This window comes from Chanodichthys erythropterus, chromosome 23, assembly GCF_024489055.1.
Source record: "Chanodichthys erythropterus isolate Z2021 chromosome 23, ASM2448905v1, whole genome shotgun sequence".
Classification (NCBI taxonomy): Eukaryota; Metazoa; Chordata; class Actinopteri; order Cypriniformes; family Xenocyprididae; genus Chanodichthys; species Chanodichthys erythropterus.
In genome coordinates, this window is record NC_090243.1 from 10,178,213 (window position 1) to 10,205,416 (window position 27,204).

The 27,204-nt window shown below is 36.1% G+C and overlaps 2 protein-coding genes across 20 annotated transcripts in view; one reads left to right on the forward strand and one right to left on the reverse strand.

Annotated features, from left to right (window-relative positions):
• Positions 1 to 27,204, reverse strand: part of pde7a (phosphodiesterase 7A) — a 53,202-nt gene that overhangs the window by 22,146 nt on the left and 3,852 nt on the right. For 6 of the 17 annotated variants that reach the window (XM_067377127.1, XM_067377130.1, XM_067377129.1 and 3 more), the window contains exon 1: positions 13,510 to 14,561. The exons of 4 other annotated variants lie outside the window; for them this stretch is intronic. In XM_067377127.1, the coding sequence (XP_067233228.1) occupies positions 13,510 to 13,647 (138 nt within the window). In that variant the 5' untranslated portion in view covers positions 13,648 to 14,561. Of the gene's footprint in view, positions 1 to 6,644; positions 8,452 to 13,509; positions 14,562 to 27,204 lie in introns of those variants that run through there. 7 more of the 17 variants (XM_067377148.1, XM_067377145.1, XM_067377141.1 and 4 more) reach the window with 6 other exon arrangements.
• dnajc5b (DnaJ (Hsp40) homolog, subfamily C, member 5 beta) lies at positions 116 to 26,940 on the forward strand. Of its 3 annotated transcripts, none has more exons than XM_067377156.1 (6): positions 116 to 211; positions 19,565 to 19,652; positions 20,091 to 20,213; positions 22,696 to 22,909; positions 24,119 to 24,293; positions 26,844 to 26,940. In XM_067377156.1, the coding sequence occupies exons 3-6, from the start codon at positions 20,107 to 20,109 to the stop codon at positions 26,927 to 26,929; spliced, it is 582 nt and encodes a 193-aa protein (XP_067233257.1). In that variant the 5' UTR covers positions 116 to 211; positions 19,565 to 19,652; positions 20,091 to 20,106; the 3' UTR covers positions 26,930 to 26,940. The 3 variants fall into 3 exon arrangements, with proteins under 3 accessions (XP_067233257.1, XP_067233256.1, XP_067233258.1); XM_067377155.1 differs by having other exon boundaries at positions 134 to 260; XM_067377157.1 differs by lacking the exon at positions 116 to 211 and adding an exon at positions 9,122 to 9,373.

Genomic DNA, 27,204 nt, shown 5'->3' on the forward strand with positions numbered 1-27,204 from the left:
AACTTCTCAGCCTCCTTGTAATCAAAGATGTGTTACTATCATGAAGCATATTTTTAGTTTTTGTTTAAATTTGGCCTGTAGCATCAATTCTTATTTTTCAATCAATTCTCAGCATGCCTGACAACTTATTCTTAATAATTCTGTGAGACTGCATGAGCCCCTCCCACTATCTGACATCTCGTCACAGCCACCACAGCACTCTGCAGAGCAGGTGAGCAGAATCCACGTCTCCTGGATCTGCCTTCATTGGTGACAGCCAGGTAATGACTGTGTTTGCCCTAAAGTCCGGCACTGTTTGTCACCACTGTGAAATTAAACCACTATTAAAACAATACAGTCAGCCTAACTTAACAGGCGATAGCCCTCCACTAAGCTTAAAAACAAGCAAGCTAGTCTGGCGTTGACGTAAAATAGCGTCATTCAAGGTCAGAAATGCCTTTGTATGAGTTATTTTATTTTATTTATAAAATAATATAGTTAAGCAATATCACACTTGCAAGAGTGCCATGTTCTCGAATATCAGTATGGATGCAAAAGGTGATATTTTACATAACAGTTCAATAAACAAAAAGGTTGATCATATGAATTGATCATTTTTAGATATAACATTGTCAATTTTGACTGTTTTTGCTGTATTTTGCCAATGAAGACTGTACAAAAAAAAGCAGAAAAGTTGCGTCACCCAGCAACACATGAGTGTTTTGTTCTTGAATGATTCCCTGTTTTGAAAGAATCGGTTGAGTCAATGATTCAATGACCCATTCATAAAGTCAGTGGACTGTTTTTGCTGTATTTTGCCAATGGAAATATTCCAAACAAAATCAGAAAAGTTTAATTCCTGAATGATTCACCATTTTTGAATGAGTCAGGTGAGTCAATGATTCAATGACACATTCATGGACTGCGTCCGAAAACTGAAAAATGCTGCCTCCGAAGTAGTGTTGTCAAAAGTACCGACTTCGGTACCTATCGGTGCTGAAATTTTAAAAACGTGACACTTTAAGCGCTGTTGAGTGGATTCATAAACATCTCTGATTGGCCATTGTGTTGACGCGCTCATCGGATATGCCTGTGATTGGCTACAATGATCAGCGCATGGGAGCATTTGAAAGCACACGGAAGTGTTTGAATTTGAAAGCGTTTTGAAAGTAGGAGCGCGAGCGATTGAAAGCAGGCGTCTAACAGTGGACCGATCCGCGATAGGCGCTCCTGTGTGTATCTGTGTAAGCGCTTAGTGAAGAGATTAATTGATGACTATTTACAACGTTTTTACAGCGTTGATCATTGAAGCCTATCACAGACATATCCGATGAGCCGTGAAAACAACATCCAATCAGAGATGTTTACAAATCCACTCAACAGCGCTCAAAGCGTCACGTTTTAAAAAACGTCTGTACTTTTGACAACACTACTTCGGAGGGCACATTCCAATGTAGGAACACATCAAGGCATGTCCAAATCCAATGTTAGTTTTACTTCCCGTCTCCTGGGATACCTTCATATGATCGATTTTTGAAGGTAGCATAGATGTAGGCTATCCTTCACTGCCTTTGATATCCCACAATCCTGTGCTTTCCATTCTGTGACAGTTAAGCTAGAAAAAGAAAGATGGCGTCAAAGTTGCGTTTTTTGCTGTAGATCATTAAACCGTTATGCTGCCTCAGAAGTCTGAAGAAATAATGCCTTTTCTGAGGTACCTTTATGCGCAAACGCTGCCTGCGAAGCCACTGCTTATAAGGCAGCAAGGAAACAAGTCAGCTGTTTTTGGATGCAGCCATAAAGTCAGTGGACAATGAACTGGTTGGTTGAATGATTCTATAGGCCAATTCACACCGCAGCGACAGACAGCAACAGACATTGTCGGGTTTTGTCGGATAAGTGTGTTACCCTTGTCGGAGTCTGTTGGCGTCTTGCAGAGCTTGTTTTCACTGAATTAAAATCTAAAAAGTGATGTGCTGTAATCTGGTGACTGTCTTTCGGCAGTCTTTAGAACTGGCCTCATGATTCGCTTATTACGGTTTGCCGCCACCTACTGGCTGTTTTAGTTTCATATAGCCTATAAGAGTAGCATTTTATTTTTTTGCATTTTATTTTTTATTTTTGTTAAATGGTAAGGTGGGTTTTGTTCATACCCATTTCATTTAGTTAGTGTAACAGCCCTATAGTGTAAAGTATTAAATAATATAACTACATATGTTAAATATGTAATTAAAAGATGATAAACGATATGTAAATTTTTTAAAAATAATTATACAAGGTGTTCCCTTTTTTTTTTTTTTTTCACTTGAGCACCTGCCGCCCAAAATGTCTGTGCACGTCCCTGCTTTTCACAAACTTTTTTTCTGATACAAAAAGTAAAAAATAAAAAATAAATTCTGATACAAAGAAAAGCCCTAACCATCTTTTTTGTTGAATATTCACATTACAGTAATGAAAAGCATTTCATGTTGACTTCAATGAAGAATAGTGCAATTTTCTACAAAATAATGAGAATCTATAATTAAGCATGAGCCAAAAGCATAATGATTTAAGTTTTTGGATTTTAAGTGTGGCTTGGACTCATTTTAGGAGCAGGTGTAACAAGCTCCCTCTCTCAGACCAAAGTTGGCCTCTCTTAGCAGTGACATCACCACATCTATCTGCGGAGAAGCATTTCCATAAATAGCAGAACGGCAAGTTGGATGAGCCGAACCCCCGCAAACCACAGTCACAGAAAACAGACTTTCCTTGCAACTCAAAGACACTAATGGCCCCGTTTCACAGAAGCGAGACACATTCGACCCTGCTGATAGCATGTGTGGAATGAGCACTGCAATCAAATATCATTCCTATTTAAACATCTTTGCTTACAGCCCGGGAAAACCCCACCGCTGTGCCTAAAACCCAACATCATCTCTGCTTTGAATGTTTCTCCTAGTACAGACTTACTGGCACTCATGTAAATGTGAGATCAATGACATGGGAGTTGCATGCTGGGTCACATGTCTAATAAACAGCACAGCTGACGATGTGTGTATTTGCATTCGAGAGCAAAAGAGCCTAGCGCTTGAGAGAGGGGCCATCGCAGCTGTGGATTCCTGAGTCAAACACAGGAAGTGTAATGATGGAGAGCATGACGTGGTCCTCATGAGGCTCCTGTTCCTGACCCCGTGCTCTCAGGCCCGGGTCCAAACAAAAAACCCTGACAGCACGTCATGAGGGGAGTCAGGGGTGTATATACTCGACTTCATTTAGTCAATGTAATGCAGCCTGTTCAGACAGAAAATCCCATTCAACATTACTGAGTGATCTTGATTCTGTTCCAAGGACTGACACACAAAGTCTAATTACAGTTCTTGTCGATCAAGGTTTGGACCAAAAACCAGGATCAGCTCTTATCTGCACCACGTTTACAACCTGACTGTCTAAGATGCTTTTTGGGTGAAAATTTGTGAATCTTAAAAGGATGAATTTCACAGAAATTGTTAAAGTATTGCAAGTAATCACTTGAATTACCCAAAAAATAAAAATGAAAAAAAGAAAATTATATTTTATATTGGCTAATTGTTTGTTTCTTTTTTTACAACCACTGCTTTTTATTTTTATGTTGCTTTACAGTGATTCTCATTATTGCAAAAGAGTACAATAAGTGCAGCTGATACAATGATTGTTTCATTAAAGGCATAGTTCACCCAAAAATAAAAATTACCCTATGATCCTCAGACATTTCTCTTTCAAATTTCTCATTTTAGACTTCCATTTCGTGACCGGTGTTTTGTTTTTCTCCATCCTCTGCGCTTCCGCATTCATCATTATGCCATACGTAAGGTCAGGGGTTATTCTTCCACCGCAAATCGATGTGTACAGCCTTCTGCCAGAAGCTAGTTATTATAATTAATAATGTTTTAAATATATATATATATATATATATATATTTTTTTTTTTTTTTTTTTTTACAAAAACCCATCACTTCGTATCGCTTCGGAAGGGCTTTATTTACCCCCCCTGAGCCGTGTGGAGAACTTTTAAGATAGATGGATGCACTTTTTTTGGCTTCAAAATTGGGCCCCTTATTCACTGCCATTATAAAACTTGGAAGAGCCAGGGTATTTTTTAAATATATATCCGATTGTGTTCATCTGAAAGAAGATCATATCATATATACCTAGGATGGCCTGAGGGATAATTTTTGGATGAACTAACCCTTTAATATCAGATCATATTTATTGTATGTGTTAATCAAATATCTAATATATATCAGCTTTAATATGCAATTCTATATAATTTTTACATTTAATTTAAATATCTTACATATACAAACAAATTTAATTGATAAAAAAAAATTATATTGATACAAAAATTACTATCACCTACAACCATTATACCATTTTAAATTGGAAGTAATTATACAAATCATGCATAATTACCCAAGTACAGTCTGTTCAATTGTCATGAAACAAAATGTGTTTATATAAACACAAACAAATTTGATTAGCTCAAAAGCTAATCAATAGGAATCAACCATCAATCAAGCCAAGAAGTGGCACAAAGTCAAACTTGCATAAAAGTCCTTGTATAAAACCATCCTCACGTTTTGCAAAGCCTTTACATGGTCCCTAACAGGTATAAATGTCTACTTATCATTGACTCAAATTTTCTTAGCTTAAACATGATCAAAGTTTTATTTCATATTGATCCAACTTGACGTCATTTGAAATGAAACAAAGGCCAGCATAAGGTCATTTTGGGTGTGCCACAGGCTTGTCGTGTTCTTTCTTTTCTCCCCCAAGCACGTTTCCACTTTCTTTTTTTTTCTTGAAAGCGATAACGGTCAGTTTAGAATCAAGCTCTAACTTATTTCTTCCTCATGTCTAATTGCAGCCGAGAAAAAAGAGGGAGTGGGTTCATGATGACAGAACACGCAAACAAAAGAGGAAGCCAGACAGATTCCCATTAAACCTTATCCGACGTTGTGCTCCTAAACTCACTCAGATTAAAGTAACAGGCCTCGGAGAGGGCTCATAAATTCAAAGCGTCCTCATGAGTTATAGCACCATGCTGTGAGATGCTGGATAACGGTAGTGCACATTCCTGTAAGTGCCAAGCCATAAACGCCGTTTTTACTGCACAGGTTATAGAGTCGGTCAGGTCGCATCATAAACTAACTTATTAGTTAAGTACACCTGAACTTTCTTCACGCAGTTCCAAATCTGTAGGATTTTCTTCTTGATTTATTTTTTTTGGTCTGTACAATGAAAATCGATGGGGTCCAAAGTTGCTTGGGACCCCACTGACATTTATTGCATGGAGAAAAAAAACAAAAAAACAAGCAGTCTTCAAAATATCTTATTTTAGTTCTGCAAAAGAAATAATGCCATACAGGTTTGGAACAAAATGAGCATGAGTAAATGATGACATTTTTGTGTGAACTATTAAGCAATACCAGTAAACAATGTCAAACATGTGATCACCTTTCCTTACTATAGTCAAACTTCTCAATGCGTTGTGTAACAATTTGATGGTAGCACAATTCGCCGATGGCCGTTTTGTGGTGCAACAAGGATTAATGTGACAGGAAGTGAATCAGTGTTATATTGTGACATGACATTCAACGGTCATGGCGTTGAGGCAACAATTGAGTCAACAAACCAAACAGACCACAACGCAAGGAATCGTTTTTGCAGAAATGCCACCCGAACATCCACCCAAACCTAAAGAATATTTAAATTTATATATGAATCAATTAACATCAACATTAATATATGAAGCCTTCAGATGCAAAAGCCTCGAAGTGCCATCTGAAATTTTCTCCTAAAATGAGCATTTTTATCAAGCTTGTATGTTTATGTTCAGTTATTTCACTTGGATGGCAATGAAAATGACCAATTAATTGCAATTAAATTGAAATTACTGAACCTAAACATAGGCTTTTGCATCTGAAGTCTTCATATGTAATTCAATGTATTTTTTTAACACTTAAATTAAATATATATTGCATATTATACAGATATAACATGCAAATTGAACTGATAAAATAAATAATAAAATAATAATTAAAACCTGCAACCATTATACTGTTTTGGAGTAATAAGTAACATCATGAATAAGAATTACACACACACACACACACACAAAAAAAAAGCACAATGTGTTATATATTTTTGCAGAAATGCCTCCCAAACTAAATATCTCAGAGGGCCATACATAAGGGAAATGACATCAAGACGGCACAAGAAAAACTTTTGTGAGATACTGAATGCCTGTCAACAAGGGTGGAGAAATGCGTCACTTCTAAATGAATGCAATACTTTAATGCACAAGATCCGCCATCCTGATGTGCCTCCATTCAAATGGCATCTTTTAAAACTCACTGACCTGAACAGCAAAAGAAACCACAAACCTTGTACAAATGCAAAAGCAACTAAAAAGTTAATGGTGAATGTGAAAGCAGTCTCGGCAGTGCAAGGGTTACTCACACATTTACACACACCAGCAGCAAGTTGTGAAATACTGAAAACCGAACAGCTCCCTCCACATTCTTACCACATCCTGAAACTACGTCAGTCTAACAACATGACACAAAAAAACCTTATCGCATGAGTGAGATAAACAAACTCCTTCAAAAAAAAAAAAAAAAAAAAAAAAAAAAAAAAACTCCTCCTCACCCTGTCTGCACCACCAAACACGGCTGATATGACCTCCAACAAATGCACTTCAAGCAAGCATGTCGGCCTTCCAGCTACTCACACACAACGATGTGATCTACCTTTGGCTCACCACTCGCAAACTAGATGCCAATGGTGTCAGCGAGAGCCCACAGATATAGCGGACGCACCGGAGAGCCGCAATGCTTCACATGGCGCTCGGGAATGGGCTGCTCTGCCTAAATGGCAAAAACATGCTGTCGAGCTGCTGATAAGTCATTGACGCAGTAAAGTAATGCAGCACATGAATAAGTGTGTGATTCATGAGCACATCAGAGACCAACAGGGAAAAATTCACATGCACCGTACAGCTGCTTTAACCTGCTAGAAAGCATGTCATAATCTGGCACGAGATTGAGTTACTAAACACAACGAGAACAACATCTTTCTTTCCCAGGTCTTTGTTCTTTCAAGAATGTTTCAGTCGCATGTATGTGTAATACTGCTAAACACATAGACTGTGACTGATAACACAACGCAACACCCTCGGTTTTTGGGAAGACATTCGTTCGTTCATTTACAAAAAGCATGTTTGAGAAAAACAAGTGTGGGAGAAGTTGAGAGGGGAAAAAAGAGTGAAGAGAAGAATGACGATAGAGAGCGAGAGATCCTGGCCATCTGTGATGTTGGCTGCAGCCCAAACCACTGCCCCCAGAGTCCAGGCACATGCTTAACTACCTCCCTCTGCAATGGTAGCCTAACAAACACAGCAGCGAGGGGTACCTACACACACAAGCATTGCAACAGTCACTTATGTTTTATGACTGCACAAACACAAAAATTCAGTGTTTACAAAAAGATAATTGCCCTGCCTCTACAAGGCTGCAAAGTGTGCATATAACCTCCTAAAACATTACTGCTCCAACTCTGAGGCACCGTTTGTGACATTCAGCGATCTGTTGAACGATGTGCTTTAGCTGATGCGTGGAGATGTTAAAACGCTTACTCTTTCTCTTATCTTTGCAGAAAACTGTGGTGGCTTTCAGCGCTATTCTGTTAGCGGCCCAACGGTTGCACCTTTAAAACCATGAACATAAAAATTTGTGTAGCTTTTAAATTTGTGTTTTCACACCATCCATATTGCTGGTATAGGTCTAAAAACATTTAACAAATTAACGTTTTAAGTACACCGTAAACCTGAATAAGTTGGCAAAATTCAAAACAATTGAGGCAATCAGTTGCCTCAGATTTTTTTATGTTAAGAAATTCAAAGTTTAAGTAAGTAGAACTGGCTTTTTATTTTATACTACTCAAACATTTTACTTATTTATCTTACTTAATTATCATGTAACCCTAATGTAAACATTTTTATAAGTGTAAAATTAGCTAGCTATAACAAGCTAATTCAAAAATGCTAACTTGCTAATTTGTTGGCATGTTAACAATAGCATGGTATAGCTGAATGAGTACAACAATATAAAACATTTAACATCCTTGCTCTCAAATCAAGCCACATGCACCGCTTGTCACCATAATGGTAACTCTCCAAAAACCCACATTAACAGAAACTCTTCTAAATTAGCATAAAACAAATATCCTACTAAAAACATTATATAACACTTAATTTTAGCATTTACTCTCCCTTTCGAGTGCCATAGGCAAAGCATGCTGGAAAATAGAAATCCCAGCCCAATTTCAGTTAAACTTAAGTTCATCTAAATTAAAACAATTAACTTCATAAAATTAAAAACAATGAAACAGTTCAGTTTACTTAAAATATATCAGTTCTGTTAACTCGAAAGAAAAAGTGCTAAAAGTTAATTTGACTGAACTAATTTGTTTAAAGGTGCCCTAGAACCAGTTTTTATAAAATGTAATATAAGTCTAAGGTGTCCCCTGAATGTGTCTGTGAAGTTTCAGCTCAAAATACCCAATAGATTTTTTTAAATACATTTTTTTAACTGCCTATTTTGGGGCATCATTAACTATGCACAGATTCAGGCTGCGGCCCCTTTAAATCGTGTGCTCCCTAACCCCCTCGCTCTCGACTATAATACAGTGCATTTACAAAGTTCACACAGCTAATATAACCCTCAAATGGATCTTTACAAGATGTTCGTCATGCATACTGCATGCATGGGTCGGATCATGTGAGTATAGTATTTATTTGGATGTTTACATTTGATTCTGAAAGAGTTTGAGGATATGCTCTGTGGCTAAAGCTAACATTACACACTGTTGGAGAGATTTATAAAGAATGAAGTTGTGTTTATGCATTATACAGACTGCAAGTGTTTAATAATGAAAATAGCGACGGCTCTCGTCTCCGTGAATACAGTAAGAAACGATGGTAACTTTAACCAAATTTAACAGTACATTTGCAACATGCTAACAAAACATTTATAAAGACAATTTACAAATATCACTAAAAATATCATGTCAGTTATTATCGCTCCTTCTGCCATTTTTCGCTTTTGTTCTTGCTTGCTTACCTAGTCTGATGATTCAGCTGTGCACAGATCCAGACATTAATACTACCTGCCCTTGTGTAATGCCTTGAACATGAGCTGGCATATGCAAATATTGTGGTCATACATATTAATGATCCTGACTGTTATGTTGAGATTCGCCTGTTCTCTGGAAGTCTTTTAATCAAATGAGATTTACACAAGAAGCAGGAAACAATGGTGTTTGAGACTCACTGCATGTCATTTCCTTGTACTGAACTCTTGTTGTTTAACTATGCCAAGGTAAATTCAATTTTTGATTCTAGGGCACCTTTAATATAAGTTTGTCCTACTCAAACTAATTAATTATTTTGAGCGTTAGGGTTTACAGTATATATAAAAATATTACTATACATTAAATATATTTTCTAAATGTGTATACAATTATGCTATTTACATTGATAATATTAATATATATTATTTTTAGCATATTATTAATTGTATAAAATTTATCCTACTACAACTAGGGTGTGCGATATCCTCATTTTAGACTGTGAATGATTAAAATGTCTCCATGATCTGCCTTTGAAGAGAGATTATTGTATCAGCGTGCATTCCATCAGTTGCAGTCTACACATCACATGTTTAGCCACGCAGCGTTAGGGTTACGCTCATGTGACACTTCAGTTTTTTGCCATCACAAACTTTTATTATTTGATTATGTTTTAAAGCCTTGCAAGTTAATTTTTTATTTTCACACTGTTCCAACATAGGCTTTTAGTGTCCACGCTTCGGGAGTATGTGTTTAGAAAAGCTTGTCACTCTGCACGAGTACTGAACTAAGTTCTCTTTCGCATCGTATTGTGCTCAAATGGTCAAATACACATAAAGTTTACTTAACACAGTCATTTATATTTTAAGTGATTGTAAACATTCTGGATGTGTATCAGTTTATCTGATCCGTGCATTCGTGACAACCGCCTAATTAATCTGCTGCTGTCTGTGTCATTAATGTTAAATAACAGAAGAAATCACTCACTTCTCTTGACTGAATAACTTCAGTAGCTTTAATAATAATAAGTGCACATTTAATTCATACAGTGAAGTCTATGTAGCGTTTTATTTTTTACATTTGTTCAATTTCTTGAACGCCACTGTTACAGTAAGTATATCTACTGTAGCTAAAGTATTAATGCATGGTTTATTTAATTTGTGTCTAATATTGTATTTTGTCCTATATTATTTGTAATATGCACCCGTTTTTATTTTTAATAACAAAGATTTTGGTTGTATCAACCACCCTAAATGGCCTAAATGGTTGTAAAGATAAATTTTCAAAATAGGAAAATTAATTTGGCTTAGTGACTTGCAAAATAGTCTTAAAAACCAACATGAATTGTGATCCTACCTGAAAAAAATTGTGAAATATGATTACTATATCTCCCACCCCTAACTACAACTACTACTAGTAGTAGTAGTAATAATAACTTTTTCTGCTTCTAATTATTATTATTGTAGTTGTTGTTTTTATAAAATGTAAAGTACAATACTATAATAATAATAATAGCACATTAAATATATTTTAAAATGTTGCACAATGCCATTTACAATGATAATATATTAAAAATGGTTGTTATTTCAATAATAATTATAATTAATTGCATAAAATGTGTATTACTATTACTACTACTACTACTAATAATAAATAAATAAATAATAAATTTCTGTTTCTAACTATTATTATTTGCATCAAATGTATACCGTAGAAAAAATACTGAAGAATTGTCTTGCACTATAGATTACGATCCAAACAAACGCCCTTAAACGGCCAATGACTAGTAACAGCAAATTGCATGGTTCATGAATGTGACGTCATGTTACTAAAGCCTGTATCAACACAAGAAAGACAACTGAGCTTGCCAAGCAATTCAATAGGGTCTAGAATGATTTAAAAATGAATGTACAATATGACAGGACCAGAAATGTTGACCCTAACTTGGTGAAAAGCTACACTGTGCTGATCTCATCTTTTCATGAAAATATTGCTTTAAACGGCTGCACTGCAAGCTGGCCCAAGAACAGGCTGGCGAATGTGACCAGCTAATTTTTGTCACTACAGAAATCCCGAATATGCGTCCCTTCCATACAGAGGGAGCACAAAGGCCTGAACTTGTCAAGACTGAGGGCCAAGAGCCGCTCCGGGTCTATCCCACATTCCACCCACGAATGAAATTCCAGCGAAAATCCAGGCAGAGCTTTGGTAGGTTTCAGAGCAAGCTCTCTGGGAGGCACTTAGTCAGGCATTGTGTTTTTAGAGAAGGCGGTTGTAGCTGCTGGGCTTTCATGCATGCAGCATAACAGACAGGGATAAGAGACAAATGCTTTTTGCACAAAGCTTGCCAAAGCAATGCCATTAAGAGAGGCAAATAGGTCTCAATGCATTCTGGGTCAAACTCCCAATGGACCTCGAAATTGTATTAAAAACCAAGGGAAACAATATTTCTGCTGACAAAACACCTGTTAGGATCCGAAAATCTATGATATAATGCTAATGTGGCCACTGTTGTTCTACATAACAATCCAAAACATTCAGCAGTAGTTTGACTAGAAAAGCAGTAGCCAAATACATTTGCATATGTTTGACTTTAAGAGGTGCTGATAGCATCTGGTAGAGTCAGACATCCAGGGGCAGTTGAGGCAATACACTGGACAGAAGGGTTATCTAATCTAACTCTCAATACAAGCGGTTGCTTGGTGACATGACCCTTATTATTGACTGACTACATCTTAAATTCTAGGCCTCGAAGCCCTGCAGGGCTTCATCATTAGCTAAGCATGTTATCTCTCACAGTGTGAGCTTGCTGCAAGACTCGTAAATTTATCAAGTACAGTGAGTGACAATCCTTTGACCTGGAGATATGCATTATCTCATATTAAAGATTAAGTACAGGCCGCAAAAGATTACAGTTCATCTTAAAAGCATCTATACACATGCACTGCCTTTATACTTGATAACACACAGCTTTGCATTACTCAATGTGCAACTGTTTCACCGTTTCATCACTTTATACTCATTTTAAAAAGCAATAAATCCTTTATACCGGGTTTTAATGTGGTTGATGCAATGCCAGATAACCCTATAAAGCCTATTGTATCATATTTGATACATGCATAATCAATATGATTAAAACTTTGCTGGAAAAAACCTGTTGCACTAGAGTGTGAGCTCCATATTCTCACTTTCATAATGGCTCATAAATGCTTGATGTATCAAATAAGATACAAAGCATAAAAGATGATTATTTAATGTAATATTTTATTATTATTTTGTCTATAGGTTCAATAACTTCCAATTTTTCTGACTATTATTTAATATATCAGGCTTTACAGGGTTAAAAGCACCAGATGAATCATTCGGCTTGTTAGAGTAGCAGAGAAACACCTAAAATCTCCCCACTGGACACGGAGTAACAAGTTGCAAGAGGGCTGTCCAAGAGAATCCCCAACAAATTCAAACATTGTGTTTGTGAGGGGGAGAGTGACACACTTTCAGCCTGAAAAGACTGTCAGCATGTGGCCCAAAGGGACAACAAAACATATTTTGTGTTGCCAACACCGCAGTATGACAGCGACAACAGACAATTAGGGAAAATAACACTGTCTCTTGTCAAGCCCTGACACTTGGAGACTTCTGAGTAAATAAATCAAGACCCTGAACAAGAACAAAAATTATTAAGCATGGATAGAAACTGGGCCTCGTCTCAAAACCTTGTGAGCTGCCTACAATAGGGCTAAGAGCTGAGAATCGATTGGGTTAATGGTCCACGAATGTGCACAAGGTACACTTAGCTAAAATATTCTGGGTTTGCTAAATCTATATCGCGAAACATACTGTACGACTAGTGTAGTCCGATTCCCCATGCAATGACTCTTATGATCCGGTTCTTTTTAATGAATCAAAAAGTACCTATGAATCAGTTGCGGAATTATTCCGATTCGCTAATTACTTTCGCCATTTCAGATTCAAAAACAAAACAATTACGGTGTACTTAAGGCGTCAGATACTGTTACTGACTAGTGGATATATGACAACGAGTAGACAAAGATATTGACCATATTTTATAAAAAATGAATGAACAATTGAATGAAATGTATTACCATTCAAGTAAAATCAGCATGAATTTAATTTCTTTTTTTTCTAAATATTCTTCTTCAAAAACACTAATAGAATCGTTAGTGGAACCATTAATGAATTCGGAACGTTAATTGTTCATTTCCTACTACACAGACAGAATCTGAGCATCATTTGCACGTTCCGAACATTCGAATAGTTTGGATGCTCCAAAATGATTCGAACGAACGTTCGAAACGCGCGTTTGATTCTCTAGGTAGGCAGCTCGCTAGGTTTTGACACACAGCCCAAATGTTTTGTTCTTTACCTGTGACAGCTGCCTCGGGTCGGGGGCTCCGAATAAAGAGGAACTGGAGCTGAAACTAATGGCTCCCCTCCGGCTGAGAACATGTTTGGGAACCGGCCTGTCTAGAGGCAAAACCGGTAACTGATAACATAATTCCATTGAATAATATCAACGCTATGGATCCGGATCAAAAATAATTCAAACCCACTGGAAAAAAAGTAGTAAAATAATCAAAGAAACCAAAAGAAGGCGGAGGGGAGAACTTGCATGGAACTTGAGCGCTGTTTGCAACTCTCAAAAAGCACGGGAATCCCCTCTCCTTCAAATTGCAAATAAAAAATATCAGTTTAAATGCTCAAGAGGCGAAGTGCTTCATTTTGTTCGGATCTATCTGGTTCTCGCGCACACCGCCGTCATTATTGATATGGTCCATATTTCCCCACGCGCGTGTCTCGTGCTCCATTTCACTCGATTTTTATTCATCAGGCTCGTTTTTCTTCCTTTCTTCTCCTTTTTCCCATGCACAGATCACGGCCTGCGGGACGACGAGGCCTCTCCTCTATCTTTTTAGTATCTTTAGAAAAAAATGCTTCCTCATTTTTTAAACTCCGTCCAGTCGTGAATCATCATCATCGTGCAAATGGCTCCGCAGTCTTGTCTCCCAAATTAAAACAAAAGGCATGACCACTTCAAACCCCGATGCCGATGCTTGGAGGAGAAAACAGAGAGAAATCCTGCGAATATATAAATAAATGTACGTGAAGTTGTATCCGTTTAACGACGGATTTCATTCAAGCTCTGCGGTGCATGAACATTTATTCTCGCTCTGTCTTTTTTCTCAGTGCAGACACACAGATAGCACCCGTAATTCAGCACACACTCAATGCAGCACTGTATATTAACCAGAAAAAAGTGGCCTGGGTGGAATAAAAACACGCCCCGCGACCACGCCATGCGTGTGTTGGCACATGCTGTTCGGTCAGTGTCAAAAAGAAAACGCAAAACGGGAAATAAATCACGCTGATAACATACGACAGCCTCAGTTCGTCCTGAACATTGCGAGCTGTTTCCGAACATGCACCACCTGCGAAAGAGATGGGGTTGTACAGAAAGCGTTCGCAAAACATCCTCGTCTTAATGAGCCAATAGGCGTGCAGCAGTTTATGTAAGCCCGGTTCCCATTGGACTAAACCGTAAAGCGCTGTTGAGACGGCGAATCTCATTGGCCATGCTTTCAAGACTTGATTTATGCACTCGTTCACTGACTGTACGGACCTCAACAAGGGTATTCCACTACAACGGGGTTTGCCCTGCAGCCGGTCTACATCATTGCCAGTGATTACCTTTTCTCTGTATGAGTCATCCAGTTATTCGTGAGCAATGAGCCACTGTTAACTTCTCTCAATAATAAAACCCATGAGTAAACGTGTTTTTTTCTTTTTTTTTCTCATTTTAAAAACATTTTAAAGGACCCTGCTGATGAACAAATCTACCTACGTTGCTTTCATAGCCTGAGCAACCAACAGTAACCAGTAAACAACCGACTGAAGGATGCCAAAACAACTTTAAATCCATGCTGGGAGACCAGCTAAGACCGCCAAACCATCTTAGGCCGTTTTTTTCCCCCAGCAGGGTATAGAAACCTATAAAAGGTATATAATCCAGTAAACATTGGCTATGTTTAGTACCTCTAAATAGCAGATCTATGTGATATAAAAATAAACTAATTTCTTTCTTCCAGTTTTGCCTTTAGAGTATTTGTTTGCTTAAGACAGAGATTCACCAGAGAACTTTGTAAGTTTAAACAATAAGAGTGTTGTCAGGCATTACCAGGTAATTGCATGACAACACTAGTCAATAGCAGTCTCTAAGTATCACATTGTGTGCTGAGGTTCAATTTGCATGGAAACACACTTCAGAGTCATCATCATGAACTAACTTGTTCCGGTATCAACAAAAATAGCAATGTCAATAAACATAAACTTGCATTTACTAACTGAAATTCATCCTTGTGGTGATTGTGTGGGTCAAATAGTAATGCATGTTATGCCATTTTGTACAGTTATCACTTAAGTAGTGCCTTTTTTACCTATATAGAGGCAAAATGATCTGTGCAAGTTCGACCCCCTCACTTTAATTCATCAATTTAAGTCGTAAAGCTTTGCAATGTTAGCAAAGCTTTAGCAAATGTTTTAATTCGAGTTGCTGGAGACCAGGGGGACAATAGTGAACTGTGCCATGGCAACAGAGGCCATATGCCAGTAGTGAGTATAATTGCTCCGTCCCACCCCCTCCCCACCGCTCACAATACAATTCTGCAGAACCAAACCCCACACCATGCAGTCCTAATCCGTTTCTAGGCATCCTGAATAAACAGTGCCAAAGCGCAGAGATTACCAGAGTGTTTTACCCTGGTGAACTTCTTGGAAATATGATACAAAAGCTTTGAGATTTATTTATTTATTTATTTATTTATAAAAATAAATTGTTGAATTACAGTTCAATACTCAATAATGTTGAAGAACATTTCAATACTCTGAAGAATCTTTTCCCACTGTAGAACCTTTTGTGCAATGGATGTTCCATGGATCTATTGATGCCAATAAAGAACCTTTAGTTCTCCCAAAAAAGAAAATTACCCCATGATTTACTCACCCTCAAGCCATCCTAGTTGTGTATGACTTTCTTCTTTCTGATTAACACAATCTGAGTAATATTAAAGGGTTAGTTCACCCAAAAATGAAAACAATGTCATTTATTACTCGTGCCTCATGCCGTTCCGCACCCTCAAGATCCATTCCTCTCTCAAGATCCATTAATGTACTAAAAACATATTTAAATCAGTTCATGTGAGTACAGTGGTTCAATATCAATATTATAAAGCGACGAGAATATTTTTGGTGCGCCTAAAAACAAAATAACGACTTATTTAGTGATGGCCAATTTCAAAACACTGCTTCATGAAGCTTCGGAACATAATGAATCAGTGTATCGAATCATGATTCGGATCGTGTGTCAAACTGCGTGACGTGACTTTGGCGCTCCAAACCACTGATTCGACACGCTGATTCATTATGCACTGAAGCTTCCTGAAGCAGTGTTTTGAAATCGGTCATCACTAAATAAGTCGTTATTTAGTTTTTTTTTTTGGCACACCAAAAATATTCTTGTCGCTTTATAATATTAATATTGAACCACTGTACTCACATGAACTGATTTAAATATATTTTTAGTACCTTTATGGATCTTGAGAGAGGAAATGTCATTGCTGGCGATGCAGGCCTCACTGAGCCATCAGATTTCATCAAATATATCTTAATTTGTGTTCCGAAGATTAACGAAGGTTTTACAGGTATGGAACGGCATGAGGGTGAATAATAAATGACATTATTTTCATTTTTGGGTGAACTAACCCTTTAAATAATGTCCTTCAAAGCTTTATAATGGCAGAGGATAAGATTTTGAAGCCCCAAAAAGTGCATCCATCCATCATAAAAGATATCCATATGGCTTCGGAGGGTCAATAAAGGCCTTCTGAAGCGAAGCGATGGGTTTGTCTTAGAAAAATATCCATATTTAAAACTTCATAAACTAAAATAACTAGCTTCCGACAGACAGCCGTACGCATCGATTTACGGCGAAAGAGTAAACTCTGATCTGACACATGAATGACAAGCACAGAGGATGGAGCGAAACAAAATAACGTTCACGAATTAGAAGTCTAAACCGAGCATTCTTAAAGAGAAATGTCGGATGATTTGGATATAAGAGAAGAGGAGCTTGACTTTGTCGCCCAGCCCTTTTTGTTTGAACAGTGAGAGGCGTCTAAGCGTACGCTACTTCTACATTGCGTCAGGGGTTACTCTTTTGCCATAAGTCGACTTGCGTATGACTGTCTGCCGGAAGCTATATATTTTCATTTTTAAAGTTTTAAATATGGATATTTTTCTTCACTTCAGAAGGCCCTGGAGTCGTGTGGATATCTTTTATGATGGATGGTTGCACTTTTTTGGGCTTCAAAATCTCATCCTCTATTCCCTGCCATTATAAAGCTTGGAAGAGCAAGGATATTATTTAATATAACTCCGATTGTATTCGTCTGAAAGAAGAAAGTCATATACACCTAGGATGGCTTGAGGGTGAGTAAATAATGGGGTGATTTGCATTTTTGGGTGAACTATCCCTTTAAGAGTGTGCCAAACAGAGAAAGCAAACACTACACACTTAACCAGATAAGACGTCTGGCATCATGCCTATATCTGCCTGTGTAGTTATTAACGGATCTGTTCATTCATTTACTTTTACAATACCGTTTAATCAGTGTCAAGGACTGCTTCCCGTCCACTACCGGTGGCCCCACGTGCTGCTCATTTGGGAGTCTCACATTTCCTGACTGAGGGGCAATCATTTCATTAATGGTTTGTTTCTGAGGCTTAGTTTGCCACAAATGCCATTCCCCAGGCAGACGTGCTTTGCAGGAACAGCCTCCCGAGGAGACAATGATGAGGGGTGGTGAGCAGCACACCTGCTTAATTCCCCTTGAGACTCCATGTATCCACTTGCAATACGACCTGCGCTATGCAGCAGTCTTCAGGAGACCATAAACAAGGGAAGCGCCGGCATAATTTATAGGCTACTGCTGGTTGACGTCAGTTGGCCCACTGGTGATTTCCCCTTTGTTTTGACTGCTGCATGTGGGGAGATTTGGGAATGTGAGATTAGTTTTGTCATTTTTCCCATAAAATGTCTATGCATCTTTTAGCATTTAATGACATTTTAAAAAGGTTAAAGAGAGTTATAGATGAAAATGATCTATACAAGTAACTTTTTTTTTTCATTACCCACTGGTAGAATAAAACTCGTGCTCAGTTGCCATCTTGTGGTGATACAAGATAAGTGCTAGTTTTTTTTTTTTTTTTTTTTTTTTTTTTTTGCTTTTCAAAAGGGATTTTCAGGGGGACACAAGGGAGTGGATTTTTGTTGTTGTTGAGAAAAACGTTAACTTTTTTTAACTAAATAAATAAAACTAATAACAATAATAAAATTAAATTTGAACAATTTAAATATATTTTAAATAAATAAATGAACAATACGTCTAACAGTACATACTATAGTACGTAGAAAAAAGTAATAATGTTGCACAATAGAGTAACTAAATATTTTCAATTTCATTTTACACACATTTATAATGTTAATTTTTCACAGTATAAATTGGGTCTTTACACATGAAATTTTAGAACAAACAACAAAAATGTGTATATTTGGCATCATCTCTGTTCTAATCAGATTTTCATTTTTTGTATCCATTTTTAGTTAAAGAATAATGTTAAAATATATCTTTAGTACGAATTTCGTAGGCCTATTCTATTATTTAATTCTTACATGTATACATTGACTTTTTCAATTAAAAATGTAGCCTAATATTCACATAAAATGTATAAAGCATAAAAAATGTGTCACAGAGTCAAACCTCAACAGTTCTGTTTGTTCACAAATTACATTAAATTAATCAATCTTCGATTTCTTGCAGTAGCAAAATATGAATGAAAATGTGAATATTGCTTAGATAGCTGAGCTGAGCATGCGCACATCCTCTGACGTGAGCTAATGTGGCGGTTATGCTGATAATTCTGAACATTAATTTTTATAACCAGACTAATTATAAGACTTTTCAGTTTTACAATTTTTGCATGAGCAAAATAGTTTTTGTTTAATATGCATTTGAACGTTACTGCGTTTGCAGAATTACACCACAAGATGGCGACCTTGCATCAGAAAGGAAATGCATAAAATCAAGCACATTCATGCACGCGCACAATGTAAGACTCAAGCTGAGTCAAGCGTGGACACGAAACCTAACCTTTTATCCTCCTCAGTCCTCATTATGCAGGTTTAAAAGTCAGTTATGGCAGATAACGTGTGTCCAACCTCAGAAACCAGTCACCAAACATCTTCCATCAAAGCGTTGCACAACCACCAGACACTGAAACCTAATGAACCTTGTTGGTAACCATGTTCAACTGGCCTAAAGTTACCTGAGCTCATGACTAGTTCCATGTATAATTTATCTCCTCAGTAATCTACTCACCTTCAGAGAAGGAACCTGACTCCATTAGCCTGTCTACCTGCCCTGGAGAAGACTTAGGTTTGGAGTCTGTTAACAGGTAAGAAAACTAATGATCTTCTTTGGGATTTAGGGCTCGTATTGCCCCATTTTTACTTCTCACTTTTTTGCAGTCAGCCATTGTAAAGCTCAATAGAGATGGCTTTATAATTTTTTTTAGAACCATTTAATATTCAATGGAGGCTCATTATTATCAAAGATGGAATTATTCAGGAGTGGGGGTTGGAGGTTGTTGGACAGTTAGATATTCTCTGCAATAACCTTCCAATGGTCTTTTCGTCTTTTCTTACAAACGGAGAGATTGCTTGCAAACTTATGTAAACAAAAAGTCAACCAGGTCTGGGTTGTTGTGGAAAGAGTGACGTTGTAAGTCTCAAACAAAGCGTCATTTGTATCTTGTTCACCACACAGGAGAACCGGACCTGACCTACTGTCTTATACAATTTATTGATGGTTGATTTGTTCTTTTGATGTTAAGGTAATGGTTTAAGATCATGGCTGAACAAAGGCAACGGGCCCTGTCCACATCAGGAGAGGCTCTGTACCAGATTCTTGGCCTTGACAAGAACTGCACCCATGATGACATCAAGAGATCCTACAGGTAAGACGTGATTCACACTCCTATTTGTCCTGAGATGCATTTACTTTGGGTTCTGGTTACTAGGTAAGGAGTTCATATTCTATTTGTAGAAAGACAGGGGTGAACGAGGGAGCAAAAGATGCCCAACTGCGACACATTCCTCTATAATCTCAGCCGTCAGTTGCAGTGGAGCTGCATGAATATAATATGACTTCCATAAAACTAAAATATTCATTATGCTGAACAGATGGCATCCTTTATTTCACTGGGATCAGGAATGATGAAAGAATCTCACATATGACAGCATGTACAGGGGTGCGCGACATGTGTATGTGCTTGAATGATTCAATCTGCACTATAACTTGGAAACGTGCCAGCCTTGCCTTTTGGTAGTCATTTCTTGATGCTGACATCACAACTTGTAGGTTTCACTTGTTGGTTGGTTTTTTGTTAAAAACTGCACAGAATGTTATACTGCAGCAGGGTAACCTTGGAAAAAATAATCTGAAGCATAATTTTGGCGTACGTATAGGAGTAGGTTTTACTGCTATCAAATCGATTAATCACAATTAATCACATCTAACATAAAAGTTTGTGTTTACATAATATATATATGTGTGTGTGTGTGTGTGTGTGTGTGTGTTTATGTATATGTGTGTGTGTATATATGCGATTAATCACGATTAGATGTGATTAATCGATGTGTGTGTGTGTATATATATATATATATATCTATATATATAATATATATATATATGTGTGTGTGTGTGTGTGTATATATATATATATATATATATATATATATATATATATATATATATATATATATATATATATATATATATATATATGAATGTGCATATGCGATTAATCACGATTAGATACGATTAATCGATTTGACAGCCCGTGTGTGTGTGTGTGTGTGTGTGTGTGTGTGTGCGCGCGCATGTATATAGGCTCTTTGTGAATATTTGGATGCTGTGTTGTTTTAATCAGTATTTGTCATTCCAAATAAAATAATCATATGTATGTATATGTATCGATGTGCATATGCGATTGATCACGATTAGATACGATTAATCGATTTGACAGCCCTTTTGTGTGTGTGTGTGTGTGTGTGTGTGTGCGTGTGTGCGTGCGTGCCGTGTATATATATATATGAATGTGCATATGTGATTAATCACGATTAGATTCGATTAATCGATTTGACAGCCTCTATATATATATATATATATATATATATATATATATATATATATATATATATATATATATATAATTTAGGTATTAGAAAATATGTAGGTTTTTTTATATGTTAGGTTTTCCTTTTCTGTGGCTGCAATTCATGCACAACTTGTTCTGTATCTTGTACACTAAAACATGAAGGCAACAAGTAGGTTCATTAGACAAGTGCGTTTCAAACACTATACTGATGTTCCAACAATTATAGAATGTAATTGCTCTAATTTGCACGATGTTCAAGGAGGCATTTAAATAGTTAGCATTTTAACATCACTTGTTTGCCGTTAATGAATATATAATCATCACAACTCTTGCAGACGCCATTGGCTTAATCAAAAATTAACAAGCGAGCGTGCTCAGAGAATTATAAATTATACATTACATTTTTTTGTTTCAGCAACAACAAAAAATATATAATATAGAGAGACTACTCATGTAATGTTTTTAAGATTCAAATTCTTGACTATTTTTAATGGTATTAATAGATTTATAATGCTCTCCACTGCTTTTACAAAATACTATAAATATTTATAGTTCGATATTTGATCATCCACAACCATTTTGAGCTGAAGAATATTGCATTCCACAGCATTAAAAAATGTCAAACTCTTTCTTATTGCTGCTGAGACTTTTGAAAAGTGTAGCGCAGAGTTTGGACATGCTGGCATTCACCTGAACTGAGTCAGAGACAGAGACATTTGCAATGCACCGCTGGTTCTAATGGGAAAAATGTCAACCTTGGTGACGTTCCTCTCTTCCCCACCCCTCGTGTGCCGAGGAGCTTTTGGAGGCGCTAATGGGGTCTGCGGTCTTGCCGACACATAGACAGGTCAAGCAGCGTGCGCATAAGACAGCTAGCCGCTAAAGATCACACCCTGCTGAGATCATCAAACAGACAGACAGCAGTTTAAACTGGTCACATGTTAATGAGTCTCCTCTCACTGTGTGTGAGTCTAAAAGTATTTTTGTTTCCTTTTATAAACTAATGGAGGTTTTATGCCACTCTCATTAGGTTAATACAAAGAAAAACGTCTAAGTGCACATTCTCGCAGACATTCTGTATTTCTAAAGTCATTTAAATATATTTCCTGATATTACATATTATGTTCTTGGGGGTATGACTCTTCTATTCTTTACCTTTTGAAATATCAAGTTTCATTCCTAAGATGTCAATATGATCCTCAGGCCAGTGAAGCTTTTTGCAGTGCATGTTTCAAGGTAATTTTTCATCTTTAAAATGTCCTTCTTTTTTTTTATTTAGGAAGCTCGCTTTGAAATATCATCCTGACAAGAACCCCGAGAACCCTGATGCCACTGACAAATTTAAAGAGCTCAACAATGCCCATGCTGTGTTGTCTGATGTCACTAAGAGGAACATTTATGACAAGTACGGCTCCCTGGGTCTCTATGTGTCGCAGCAGTTCGGGGAGGAGAATGTGAACACGTACTTCATGCTCTCCAGCTGGTGGGCAAAGGTGCAGTATCAGTTTCTTTCTATACAGGACAAAATGTGCACTTTTAGGAACTATTTTTATATGAACTGACCCTTAAAAAATACTGTTGTTGGTGTAATCTGCACATTAAATAATTTTAATTATATACCATGTAAAAACAATATTATTAGTCATATTAAATAAATAATATTTTGCAGCTAATTTAGGTGTTTTTTGTAAGATCAATTAATCGTGATTAATCGCATCCAACATAAATGTATGTGTTTACATAATATACTGTATGTGTGTAAATATATTATTATATTTACATTATATACACACACACACTCAGACATATATAATATATACAATATATATAATATATACAAAATATCTAGGGCCGTAAAATAGATTAATCATGATTAATCACAATTATTCACGATTCATCACAATTAGTCGCGATTAATCGATTTCCCGAAAATCGCTGCCTGAAAATATATTTTGACGGTCTATTTTATTGTCTGTTTCCTTGTATTTTTGACTTTATATACCTGAAACCATGTTTAAATATTTTCATTGCTATATTAGTTTATAGCAAAAATAAATTTACTTAAAAAAGACGGAATAGAATTAATATTGGAATGTAAAGTCTGCATGAAACAGAAGTTGTGATAGTCTTTTATTCCCTATTGTGAAACAGCTTCTTGAACAAGAAAAAATGTAGGGCAGGACTTGATTTTGTCCATCAGGAATTGATTGGATAGTTCGATCATTCTGGTTCACTATTGTTGTGATGTCATCTGAGTGGCAGGTTGATCCCGCCCTCATGCCAAAAAAACATGAAATCAAAGAAGAGAAGTTATTTTGATTAAAGATTATGAGGGCACACAAATAAAAAAAAAAATTATGTGCACGGGTAAATGATTTATAATATTGCAATATTTCAGTAAAAAAAGATTTCATTGGGACTTTAACACTGAAAGATAAATTATAACCAAATAGTACTCACTTTAAAGCCATATTTTATATTTCCATATGTTCATGTTAGAGCATATTTATGTAAGAGTTTACCGAGTAAGACTACTAAACTACATGTATGGTTTAATAAATATTGCTATTACAATAAATTGTATAACTTCATATATTCATATAATATATGGACACTGTAATGTAGATATTTTGAATGTACTTTTATCTAAACTAAACCATGACACTGTGTGCCTGTCTGATTTTGAACATTCTCATTTATAGGGTCTGTTTGCCATCTGCGGCTTGCTGACAGGTTGCTATTTCTGTTGTTGTCTGTGCTGCTGTTTCAACTGCTGTTGTGGAAAGTGCAAACCGCACACACCTGGAGAAGAGGACCCTGAGTGCTATGTGTCTCCCGAAGACCTGGAGGAGCAGATCCGTACGGACAACGAGAGAGGTAAAAGGACATGAGCAAACACTTTACATGTGTTCTTTAGGTGGATAAAGAACAATCACTCTACAGCCAGAAAGAAAGTGGATAAAAATGGTTAAAAGGGACACATCCCAAAATTACTGCATCACATTTTGTGCTTGATAACAGCATCTTCTTAATGTCTTAATTGTGAATGTACTGCTGTAATCTTCAAAACAGATTCTTCTATGGAAAGCGGAAAGAGTTTATTAAGACTTAAATATGATGTATTATGTAACTAAATCTTCCTATTATTATAATAATAAAAAAGCCTTATATGATGATTTTCTAATTAAAAAAAGTTCATGAAATATTTAAACAGAAAAATAAGCTTTGATGTAGCAGATCATGGCTTATCAGCTGAGGGAAGAGCTTTTAATGTAATAAGTCACCCTGCTAACAAAAATAAATAGAATTGATACTTCTGAGCCAGATGTTTGGATAAAATACGGCATTCTTCTGCCAGTGAGCTGTAGGAGGGTTTTTTTTACATCTTGTGCTGTAGTCCCTCACAAAAGTGATAATTGCCATCTGAGTCATTTCTCAAAGTGTGTTTGCATACTAGTTTTTTATAGCATTCTCACAATAAAAATAAACAATGTTCTCTTTCCCTGCATTTCAAAGGCAGCACGCAGGATGGTACAGACAAAAATGCCTTGTTTTGTCTTATATTAGACTCTAACTACATCTTCCATGTAAAAATACACTGTTGACTTACGCTTCTGTTTCAGTTGACTTGCATCCACCTAGACAATGTGCACAATATCCTGCTTTTTAATATTAATAAAGTATAGTGTATGGAAGCTTATTTCAATCACATGAAATAAAAAATTAAAAAGGTAATTGCAACTTTTTATCGCACAATTCTGACTTTCATCTCGCAATTGCAAGAAAAAAAGTCAGAATTGTTGGATAAAAAGTCGCAATAACCTTTTTTAATTGCAATTTATATCTCACAATTCTGACTTCTTTTTTTTTTTTTTCTTTTTTTTAGAATTGTGAGATATAAACTCAAAATTGCAGGTTACAAAGTCCAAATTGTGAGAAAAAGTCGCAATTACCTATTTCAATTGCGATATTATAATTGCAAGTTATATTAGACCCTAACTACATCTTCCTTTTAATTGCTAGTTTTAAACATGAAATTGTGAGAAATAAAGTCAGAATTGTGATATAAACGCACAATTGCAAGAAAAAAGTTAGAATTGTTGGATAAAAAGTCGCAATTACCTTTTTTAATTGCGAGATTATAATTACAAGTTATATTAGACACTAACTACATCTTCCATGATTTTAATTGCAAGTTTTAAACATAAAATTGAGAAATAAAGTCAGAATTGTGATATAAACGCACGATTGCGAGAAAAAAAGTCACATTTGCAAGTTTATATCTCACTTTATTTCTTGTGATTCCAAGTTTAAAACTTGCAATTCTGACTTATTTTTTTAAAATTGTGAGATATAAACTCATAATTGCAAGTTATAAAATCCAAATTGTGAGATATAAATTTGCACATGTGGAAAAGAAACTCAGAATTGTTGGATGAATTGAGAGAAAAAGTCAAAATTGCAAGTTTATTTCTGACAATTCTGAGTTTATATCTCACAATTTAAAAAAAATATATAAAAAGAAATTTGTGGTACAAATGGTACAGAGCTTGCTTAGCGTGCAAGTTTCTGAGTTTTTATCTCACAATTCTAAAAAAGATATAATAATAAAGGCAGAATTGCGAGTTATAAACTCTGAATTGTGAAAATAAAATAAAATAAAATTCTCTGAATTGAGAAATAAACATGCAATTCTGACTTTTTTTCTCACAATTAAAAAAAGTAATTGTGACTTTTTTTCTCAGAAGTGCTAATTTATATATCACAATTCGGATTTTTTTATAACTTAATTATGAGTTTATATCTCACAATTCTAAAAGAATTGCTATATATAAACCAGACTGTAGAAAGATATAAACTCGAAATTCTGACTTTATTTCAGGCAATTCTGAGTTTATACCTCACAATATAAAATCTTTTTTTTTTTTTTTTTTGAATTGTGAGATATAAACTCAGAATTGTGAGTTATAAATTTTTTTTTTTTTTTTTTAATCAGAATTGTGAGCTTAAAAGTTGCAATTACATTCCCGTGGCAGAAACAAGCTTATAGCATTTTACAGTGTTTATAGTAGTGTAGTGCAAAAAGAAATTCAATTAATGCCCATATCCTGCTCAAATAGTCTCTAAAAATCCACCCATGTGGTCTTAGAATCTTATTTCTCAGCATTAGGTAAGCCAGTGGACAGTGGGCTGCCCTTCAAACCAGTGTTACAGAGCCAGCTCAATGAGGTCATAAAAGTGCAGCCAGCAGGGGCAGGCTAACAGCAGATTGCTGGGACGTCCTTGGAGCGTACAAAACACTTTTCATTTCAGCAGGAACTTCAATTAGGAGTGTGAAATGGCATGACATTACACAGAGTAACCTCTTGTTTGTTCCATATTGATGATCATATGTGACCTCTTTTACCTGTGATTTTGTTTTTTCAGATGGCGACACTCCAATTGTGCTGCAGCCAACCAATGCTAGTGAGAAGACCCAGCTGATCGGTGACGGACACAGAACATACACCTAAATGCAAATGAGTCACGATAGATACTAATTTTAAAAATCTTTTTGAATATATTGATGTCTTTTACAATATACTGCTTATTTTAGGACTGAGAAAGCAAAAAATACTCAACTTCTTAAGCTTTGTTTAGTCATGCTGTCTGTAAATAACAGATATTATATTATTCTTATGCTTACATGTGCAATTAAAACAGATAATGTGATTAAAAAATGATGAATGATTCTCCTTTAAATAATAAACGTATATATTACAGGTTTTCAAAATAAGAATTCAGATAT